Source organism: Tachyglossus aculeatus, unplaced genomic scaffold (assembly GCF_015852505.1).
Source record: "Tachyglossus aculeatus isolate mTacAcu1 unplaced genomic scaffold, mTacAcu1.pri scaffold_164_arrow_ctg1, whole genome shotgun sequence".
Taxonomy (NCBI): Eukaryota; Metazoa; Chordata; class Mammalia; order Monotremata; family Tachyglossidae; genus Tachyglossus; species Tachyglossus aculeatus.
This window is the reverse complement of record NW_024044887.1, coordinates 189,424-200,090: the sequence shown is the minus strand read 5'-3', so window position 1 is coordinate 200,090 and position 10,667 is coordinate 189,424. Positions and strand designations below refer to the sequence as shown.

At 47.5% G+C, this 10,667-nt stretch overlaps 1 protein-coding gene across 1 annotated transcript; it reads right to left on the bottom strand.

The window, feature by feature from the left end:
* Nucleotides 1-232: 232 nt before the first annotated feature.
* LOC119923253 (olfactory receptor 14A16-like) lies at nucleotides 233-1,183 on the bottom strand. Its single transcript, XM_038742719.1, has one exon. It carries the CDS (start codon nucleotides 1,181-1,183, stop codon nucleotides 233-235), a length of 951 nt encoding a protein of 316 aa, XP_038598647.1.
* Between the last annotated feature and the right edge of the window lie 9,484 nt (nucleotides 1,184-10,667).

The following is a 10,667-nucleotide window of genomic DNA, read 5'->3' as shown; positions in this document are numbered from 1 at the left end:
TATTTCATCCCCATTATAAAGATAAAGAAAGAGAGGTACAGAAATTTTTACTGAGTTTTCCAATGTCACACTATGGACAGTGGCAGACCCACGACTAGAATCCAGGTCCTCGGACTCCCAGTCCAGTGCTCTTACCACTAGGTCACCCAGACAATGCTGAGGTAAAACCATTCTGGAGTGAAGACTGGTTAAGTCAGAGGAATGATCAGGGCAGTCCGTGGAGAAGGACCTTTTATCCGATAGATAGTTTCTCCTTTGAGAAATGTTTGGGCCACAGCAGCCTTCCCATCGCTGCCTTCATGTCCCGGTTCCTCAGGCTGTAGATGAGGGGATTAAGGGTCGGGGGCACCACAGCATAAAACACAGACACCAGCAAGTCCAGTGCAGAGGGAGAGTCTGATATTGGCTTTAGGTAGGAAAAGAAGCCTGATGTGAGGAACAGAGTGACGACGACCAGGTGGGGCAGACAGGTGGAGAAGGCTTTGGAGCGGCCCTCCGCCGACGGCATCCTCAGCACGGCTGAGAAGATGCGGGCGTAGGAGCCCACGATGAGCATGAAGCAGAAGACAGCTAAGCACATGCCGATGGCTAAACTCACATCTTCCGTGACATGGTCAGTGGAACATGCAAGTCTTAGCAACTGGGGACCATCGCAGAAGAACTGGTGGACAGTGTTGGGGCCACAGAAGGATAGAGAGAAGGTGCTGGCTATGTACATCATGGCATTCAAACAGCTGCTGAACCAAGAGGCAGCCAACATGCGTACACAGGTCCCGTGGGGCATGATGATCTCATAGTGCAGGGGGCGGCAGATGGCGACATAGCGGTCGTGGGACATCACTGTGAGCAGGGCCACCTCTGATCCACCGAATAAAAATACAAGGAATACCTGGGCAGCGCAGCCCAGCAGAGAAATGGAGTTGACATTCGTGAGGGAATTGAGGATGGATTTGGGGACTGTGACGGAGATGTAGCCGAGGTCAACGACGGACAGGTTCTTGAGGAAGAAGTACATGGGAGTGTGCAAGTTCCAGTCAACGGTGGTTACGGCAATGATGAGGAGATTCCCCATTAGGGCTGCCAGATAGACCAGAAGGAACAGCGCAGCGTGGATCAGCTGCAACTCCCGGATGTCGGAGAATCCCTGGAGGAGGAATTCTGTCACGGCTGTGATGTTAGACATGGTCCGGGAGGTGTCATGAACTGCCTGTGAGAGTGAAGAATGGAGCAAAGTCAACATCCCAAACTGAGCATCTTCTAAGTCTACTATTAGTGTTGGGGGTTTTCTGGAGAAGAGCTATAGCCAATCTCAAGAAAATGTATCATCTGATGGGGTGACAGGAGGCGGGAGTGCATTTTGGCCCAGATACAACAGCAGAAAACAATAATTGTGGTATCTGCTAAGCACTTGCCATGTGCCAAATGCAGTTCTAAGTGCTGGGGTAGATACACGATAAACAATACCTCACTGTCTAAGTAGGAGGGAGAACAGTTCTTAATCCCCATCTCACAGGTGAGGAAACTGGTGCCCATAGAGTTTAAATGACTTGCTATGATCACCCAGCAGGCAAGTGGCAGAGTCATGCTAAAACCGAGGTCCTCTGACTCCCAACCTCGTGGTTTTCCAATAGGCCATGCAGCTACTGTAGTGATACGCCTACTCCCACCATCTTCAAAAACCCTAGTAAATCACACACCCTCCAAGTAGCCCCCGCTGATTATATTCTCATTTCCCCAATCTTTGGCCTTCTCTTCTATGTCATGTATACACTTGAATCACTACTGTACCCCTTGAGAACGTTTTTTCTCACTCCACCCCCAGACACAAAGCAGTTACATCATATCTTTATTTGCTGCCATTCCCTCTACCTGTAATTTGTTTTAATGCCTGTCTCCCCAGCTAGTATGTTAGCTATTTTTTAAAAAAATGGTATTTGTTAAGTGATTCCTATTTGCCAAGCGCTGTTCTAAGCACTGGAGTAGGTGCAAGGTAATCAGGTTGTCCCACGTGGGACTCACAGTTTAAATCCCCTTTTTTACAGATGAGGTAACTGAGGCACAGAGAAGTTAAGTGACTTGCCCAAAGTCACTAAGATGACAAATGGTAGAGCTCTTTGTCCCAGCGGTCATTTGCGATGTAATTTTCCAAGCACTTAGTACAATGCTCTGCACGTAGTAAATGCTCACAAATATCGTTTCTTTGTTGATTGATCTAAGCATTAGCGTCTGTTATCCTTTAAGAACTTTGATATTCACCCCATTCCCAGTCGCACAGCACTTTGTCCAAAGCCTTATACTGTGCTGCGTCCTCTATCTCTAACTTATTTTAATGCTTGTCTCTCTTACTAGTCTATAAACCCCTTAAGGGAAGGGGGTCATGTCTACCAGCTCTGTTGCATTGTGCACTTCCCAGTGCTTAGTACAGTGCTCTACACCAAAAAGCACTTAATAAATACAATTGACTGAGATATGATTGCAGGTAGAACCCAGATATATTTCCATGCCAGTGAGTCAGCAGGTATTCACTGCATCCTCCCACGAGGTCATCCACTGCCCTTCATTGACAGGGATCATGGTAAAGAGTAACCTCCTCTCCAAATCTACACCCTCCACCAGTGTTTCTGACCCCATCTGACACCATTCACTTCCCAGTGGCTTCTTCTACGTTGCTTGTAAACATGCTCACGTATCCCCTAAAAAGCACTCTTTGTCCTCACAACTACCACCAGCTATTGTCCTATCTTCCTCCTACCATTTATTTCCAAACTCCTTGATCAAGTTGTCTGCTTCTTCTCCTCCAATTCTGTCCTCGATTCACTCCAATCTGGTTTCTGCCCCTTTTGCTCTGCTGAAACTGCCTTCTCTAAGGTCACCAGTTTTGCCATTTACCCAATCCAACGGCCCCCATCCTCATCATCCTTGATGTCTCAGTTGCCCTCAACACTGTCGACCATCCCCTTCTTGTGGAAACATTACAAACACTTCCCATTTCCCAGTTCTTTGAGGAGCTGGCAGGTGGATGAGAAGCAGTCGGGTGAGGAAGAGAAAGCCATTAAGGAGAAGGAACAGCAGCAGCAGCAGCAACAGCAACAGCAGGTATATTCCGGTGGGGCCTAAGGGAAGCAGTGAGGCACCTGGCCAGGCTCCTCAGGTCATCCGGAAGAGGGGCATCAGCTGGGTGCCCGACCCCAGAAGTTCAGGTGGGGAGCGCTCTTGGACTGCCTGCCCCGTAACTGCCGAGGAATCCCCATCCCCCATAACATCGCCAAGATCCACCCTTTCCTCTCCATCCAAAACACTACCTTGCAGGTTCAATCTCTCATCCTATCCTGACTGGATTACTGCATCCGCATCCTCTCTGATCTCCCATCCTCCTGTCTCTCTTCACTTCAGTCTATACTTCACTCTGCTGCCCGGATCATCTTTGTGCAGAAACTCTCTGGGCATGTTACTCCCCTCCTCAAAAATCTCCGGTGGCAGCCTGCCAGCCTACGAATCAAGCAAAAACTCCTCACTCTCGGCTTCAAGGCTCTCCATCACCTTGCCCCCTCCTCCCTCACCTCCCTTTTCTCCTTCTCCAGCCCAGCCCGCACCCTCCGCTCCTCTGCTGCTAACCTCCTCACTGGACCTTGTTCTCGCCTGTCCCGCCATCGACCCCCGGCCCACGTCCTTCCCTGGCCTGGAATGCCCTCCCTCCACACATCCGCCGAACTAGCTCTCTTTCTCCCTTCTAAGCCCTACTGAGAGCTCATCTCCTCCAGGAGGCCTTCCCAGACTGAGCCCCCTTTTTCCTTTCCTCCTCCCCACCCTACCCCTGTCCTACCTGCTTCCAGTCCCCACATACATATATATATGTAGAGATTTACTCTCCTATTTATTTTACTTGTACATATTTACTATTCCATTTATTTTGTTAATGATGTGCATGTAGCTTTAATTCTACTTGTTCTGATGATTTTGACACCTGTCTACATGTTTTGTTTTGTTGTCTGTCTCCTCCTTCTAGACTGAGAGCCCTTTATTGGGTAGGGACCGTCTCTATATGTTGCCAACTTGTACTTCCCAAGCGCTTGGGACAGTGCTCTGCATACAGTAAGCGCTCCATAAATACGATTGAATGAATGAATGAATTACCTAACTTCGGCTTCACTGACACTGTCCTCTCCTAGTTTTCCGCCCCTTTGTGATCTCTTTCACAGGCTCCTCTGCCTCCCACCCTCTAAATGTGGGAGTTACTCAAGGATCGGTTCAGAACCCCTTTGATTCTACAGATACACCCACTCCCTTGCACAATTCATTTGCTCCCATGACTTCAAATGCCTCCTCTACATGGATGATTCCCTAATTTACCTCTCCAGCCCAGACTCTCTCCTTCTCAGCAATCTCATATTGACTCTTGCCTTCAAGACATTTCTATTTGGATTTCCTGTTGCCACCTCAAAGTGAACAAGCTCAAAACAGAAATCCTCATCTTCGGCCCCAGACCCTGTCCTCCCCCTGTCTTTAGGATCACTGAAGACAACACCACTATCCTCCTTGTGTCACAAGTGTGTATTCTTGCCATTATCATCGACATCTCTCTCATTTAACCCACATATTCAATATGTCACCAAACCCTGTTGCTTTTACCTTCACAACACCACTGAAACCCATCCTTAACTCTCCATCCAAATTGCTGCTATGTTGATCCAAGCACTTATTGTAGTCTGACTCAATGACTGCAGCAGCCTCCTGGCTGAACTTGCTGCCTCCTGGCTTTCCCCAGTCCAGTTCATACTTCACTCTGCTGACCGGATCACTTTTCTAGAAAAATGTTCAGTCCACATCTTCCCACTCCTCGGGAACCTCCAGTGGTTTCCCATGAACCTCCGCATCAAACAGAAGTTTTACCATCGGCTTTCCAGCGCTCAATCGCCCTGCCCCGTCCCTATCTTACCTCCCTGATTTCATACTACAACCCAGACCGCACATTTCACTTCTCTAATGTCAACCTATACATTGCACCTCAGTCTCATATACCTCACTGCCAACCTCTCACTCACATCATACCTCTCACCTGGAGGGCCGTTAACTCTTCATATCTGACAGATGATCATCCTCCCCACCCTCAAAGTCTTATCGCAAGCACATCTCCTCCAAGAGGTCTTCCTTAACTAAGCCTTCATTTCCTCTTCTCCCACTCCCTCTGCATCACCCTTGCACTTGGATTTATATGCTCTCTTCACCCCTCCATCAGCCCCTTATGTACATATCTGTAATTTATCTATTTCTGTTAATGTCAATCTCTCATTTCGGACAGTAAGCTCGTTGTGGGTGGACGGATGTGTCTGTTGTTGTTTTATTGTACTCTACCAAATGATTAGTACAGTCCTTTGCACACAGTAAGTGTTTACTAAATATGATTGATGGATTAATCAAGGTCTCTCCAGTCCTCAAAAATCTCCAGCGGTTGCCCATCCCCCTCCACGTCGACTAGAGATGCCTTGCTCTCAGCTTTTAAATTCTCAGTCGGCCCGGCCCTTCATATCTTACCTGGCTGATTACCCACTACAACCCAGGCCACATGCATCACTACTCTAATGCCAACCTACTCATTGTGCCTTCATCTTGTCTACCTCACCTCTGATTGACGACATCCTGTCTCTAGCCTGGGATTCTTTTCAAGTTCATATCTGGTCGACTCTCACTCTCCCTATCTTCAAAGCCTTATAAGAATCACATCTCTTCCAAGAGGCCTTCCCATCTCAAGTCCTCATTTCCCCTACTGAGGACCAGAGGGGAGTCTCTCCCCACATCTTATTGATAACTTGTGTTTAGCTCAGCATTTAGCATCGTGTTTGGAGTGAGTGCTTCATCAATCCCATGCATTTCAGGAGGAACTCACTGATCTGGGGTGGGTTCGTACCTAATTGACCCTGCTGCTCTCCTTATCCTGTGGGTCTGCAGGCCATCGATCGCATCTTGTGGAGGTTCACTAACTGGAAAATCATTTTGATTTTAAGCATCATAGATTGTCTCCTGGGGCTGGACTGTTCTGTGACTGGCACAGCCTTGTCCACCGCAAAGTCCCAGAAGTGGGAGCTGCACAAGTCCCAGAGGGTCTCCCGGGTTCAGGCCCGGGCCAGTGGGGCAGGCCACCTGGTTTTGGAGGCTATTCCCAGGGCACAACCAGGGAGGAATTGGTTCTGCCTTCTCCTCAGTCTCAGATGGACCATGATGACGTGATACCTCAGCAACCTGAAGCCAACCCAGTGGACACAAGCCTGGCAAAAGCATGGAAGGGAGGGAGCATGACTCCTCCCTACGATACTGAAAGCCCTTTGGTGTCAGGGATCATGTCTATTAACTCTATTTTACTCTTCCAGTGCTTAGTACAGTGTTCTGCCCGCAGTAAATGGTCAACTAGTTTGATGGACTGATGGATTAATTTATGAGGACATCCTCCTGCACAAACAGTTTTCAGATGCAGATCCTCTCTAGATCACCGTGTCTGTATTTCGAACCCCTCTTCACTGACAAGTAAACCTTGGCATTACCCTTGATTCCTCTCTCTCTCATTCAACCGAAATATTCCAATCCATCACTAAATCCTGTCGATTCCACCTTCACGACCTCGCTACAATCTGCCCTTTCCTCTCCATCCAAACTGCTACCACATTAATCCAATCACTTATCCTACTCCGCCTTGATTACTATATCAGCCTCCTTGCTGACCTCCCGGTCTCCTGTCTCTCCCCACTCCAGTCCATACTTTACTCTGCTGCCCAGATCAGTTTTCTACAAGAATGTTCAGTCCTTGTTTCCCCACTCCTCAAGAAACTCCAATGGTTGCCTATCCACCTCCGCATCAAACAAAAACTCCTCACCAGAGGTATTTGAGCACTCAATCACCTTGCCCCCTCTTATCTGACTTTGCTACTTTCCTGCTACAACCCAGCCCACACAGCTCACTTCTTCAATGCTAACCATCTCACTTTACCTTGACCTCATCTGTCTCACCACCAACGTCTTGCCCATGTCCTACCTCCGGCCTGGAATGTCCTTCCTCCTCATACCTGAAAGAAAATTACTTTCTCTGCCTTCAGAGCCTTATTGAAGGCCCATTTCCTCCAAGATGCCTTCTCTGACTAAGCCCTCCTTTCCTCCTCTTCCTTTCCCTTCTATGACACCCTGACTTGCTCCCTTCACTAATCCCTTGATAGCAGCAGACAGCATGGCTCTCGATGTGTGCTGCAGGTCACAGGAGCTCAACTCAGATGTTTACAAGCAATGTAGAAGAAGCCACTGGCCAGCAAATGGTATCAGATGGGGTCAGAAACACTGGTGGAGGGTGTGGAGTTTGAGAGTAGCTTTACTCTTTACCATGATCTCTGTCAGTGAAGGGCAGTGGATGACCTTGTGGGAGGGAGCAAGGAACAAACTGCTGTGGCAACCAGGGGATGCCCCATTTCAGCAAAGGCTTTTGGTGCTGGACTCCTTGACACCTGGGGGTGGGCGGACACCAGTGTTGTCTCCACAGGAAACAGATCAAGGCTCCCCTCTTTGTCACGGAGGCTGAACCTGAGGAAGCCAAGGGTAGCAAAGAGTAACAAGAGACAGATAAATACAGGACAACCACAGTCACAAAATTGAGAAATGACACAGTTGTCGTTTTCACACCTGGACAAACTGGAGTTGGAAAACTACACTCTAACATGACATTCTCAGTAGGGCCATGGGGACGATGGAGGCTGATTTGTGCTAGTCAGGATTTCCTCATACTAGAAAATTCAGCACAGAGAGATGGTAAATTGCAGGGTCAAGTGCAGTGAGAGAATAGTAGGGTTTATCAATGTCCGGATAGGACAATGTGTTCTGAGTTCATAAACATGACCCCTGTCCTCAAGGAGCTCACTCTTACTACCAGTAATTAATAAACTGCCATGATTTTTGTGAGTCAGACCCCAGAGATCATGTTTACCAACTATATTTTGCTGTACTCTCCCACATGACTAGTAAGTGCTCAGCACACATTAAGGAGTCAATAAAGCCTTAACCTGGCTAAGAGGCTAAAAACAGATGTATGTTATTCAGTGTAATACTTATATACAGATCTGGATTTCTACTTTGTCTTTGCAATTGTTTCCTTTTAAGGGACTGGGAAGATTTAGTCATCATATCCCAAGGATTTGGAAAGCAACAGAAGAATAATAATTGGAAAAATTGTTAAATTGTTAAAATGAGAGCAGTCGGGCTCAGTGGAAAGAGCATGGGCTTGGGAGTCAGAGGTCATGGGTTCTAATCCTGGCTCCACCACGTCTGCTGCATGACCTTGTGCAAGCCACTTAACTTCTCTGAGCCTCAGTTACCTCATCTGTAAAATGGGGATTAAGACTCTGAGCCCCACGTGGGACAACCTGATCACCTTGTATCTCCCCCAGCACTTAGAACAGTGCTTCACACATAGTGAGTACTTAACAAATGCCATCATCATCATCATTATTATTATTATTATTATTACGAATGCCACTGAATGATTGTTCAATTCTCTTCTGGGTAAGGGTAGTTGGAGCTTCTTAATTTGATTCATTCCACTAAGATTGTAAGATGTCCGAGCAAGGGATTGTGTCTACCAATGCTACCGTACACTCCCAAGCACTTGGTACAGTGCTCCTAACACAATAAGCACTTAATAAATACCATTGATAGATTTGGAATGGTATTTATTGAGGTCACACTAGCTGCAATGCACAGTGTGAAGCATTTGGAAAGGTAAACAGAAAGGAGAGATATGTCATCTGCCCACCAGGAGTTTGCACTCTAACAAAAACAAACAGAAAGAAATCTATTCCAGATTTTCCCACTCCATCTCATGTCTTCAGAATTCTCTCCCAGTTTTTCACCAAACTCTCCATTTGTGCTTCACTCTTCGTTTGAGAGGAAAATAAAGAAAAGGGGGAAGTGGGAGGGAGGCAGTGTAAATGAGGGAAAGAGAGAAGAAAGGAGAAGGGAAACAAAGATGTCTCTCACTGTAGCAAGTTATGGAGTGCATAAGAATTGTAGTTTGTGTTTTTCCAGGACCCCTACTTGGAGTGTTCATGGCCACTGGTCAAGATTTCAAGCTTCATAATGATAATAATAATTGTGATATCTGTTAAGCACTTACCATATGGCAGCACTGTAGTAGATATAGTTAGCTGGGTTCAAACACAGTTCTTTCATTCATTCATTTTATTCATTCAATTGTATTTATTAAGTGCTTACTGTGTGCAGAGCACTGTATTAAGCACTTGGAAAGTACAATTCGGCAACTGATAGAGACAGTCCCTACCCGGCAACAGGGTCACAGTCTAGAAGGGTGAGACAGACAAAAAACAAAAAAAGTAGACAGGTGTCAATACCATCAAAATAGATAAATAGAATTACAGATATTCACAGATCATTAATAAAATAGAGTAATAAATATTTACAAATATACACAAGTGCTGTGGGGAGGGGAAGGGGGTAGGTCAGAGGGAGGGAGTGGAGGCAATGAGGAGGGGAGGAGGAGCAGATGAAAAAGGGGGGCTCAGACTGGGAAGGCTTCCTGGAGGAGGTGAGCTCTCAGTAGGGCTTTGAAGGGAGGAAGAGAGCTAGTTGGGTGGATGTGTGGAGGGAGGGCATTCCAGGCCAGTGGTAGGACGTAGGCCTGGGGTCGACAGCGGGACAGGCGAGAATGAGGCACATTGAGGAGTTTAGCTCTCAGTAGGGCTTTGAAGGGAGGAAGAGAGCTAGTTGGGTGGATGTGTGGAGGGAGGGCATTCCAGGCCAGTGGTAGGACGTAGGCCTGGGGTCGACAGCGGGACAGGCGAGAATGAGGCACATTGAGGAGTTTAGCGGCAGAGGAGCGGAGGGTGCGGGCTGGGCTGCAGGAGAGAAGGGAGGTGAGGTAGGAGTGGGCGAGGTGATTGAGAGCTTTGAAGCCAATAGTGAGGAGTTTTTGCTTCATGCGAAGTTTGATAGGCAACCCCTGGAGATTTTTGAGGAATGTAGTGACATGTCCAGAGTGTTTCTGTAGAAAGATAATCCAGGCAGCAGAGTGAAGTATAGACTGAAGTGGGGAGAGACAGGAGGATGGGAGATCAAAAAGGAGGCTGATGGAGTAATCCAGTCGGGATAGGATGAGAGGTTGTACCAACAAGGTAGCAGTTTGGATGCAGAGAAAAGGGAGGATCTTGGCATTGTTGTGAAGGTGAGACTGGCAGGTTTTGGTGACAGATTGGATGTGTGGGATGAATGAGAGAGCAAAGTCAAGGATGACACAAAGACTGTGGGCTTATGAGACCGGAAGGATCATAGTGCTGTCCACAGTGACGGCAAAGTCAGGGAGAGGACAGGGTTTGTGAGGGAAGATGAGGAGCTCAGTCTTGGATATGTTGAGCTTAAGGTGGCGGACAGACATCCTGGTGGAGATGTCTTGAAGGCAGGAGGAGATTCGAGCCTGGTGGGAGGGAGAGAGAACAGGGGAGGAGATGTAGATTTGGGTGTCATCTGTGTAGAGATGATAGTTGAAGCCGTGGGAGTGAATGAGTTCACCAAAGGAGTGAGTATAGATGGAGAACAGAAGGCGACCAAGAACTGACCCTTGAGGAACCCCTACAGGAAGGGGATGGGAGCGGGAGGAGGAGCCCACGAAGGATACTGAGAAT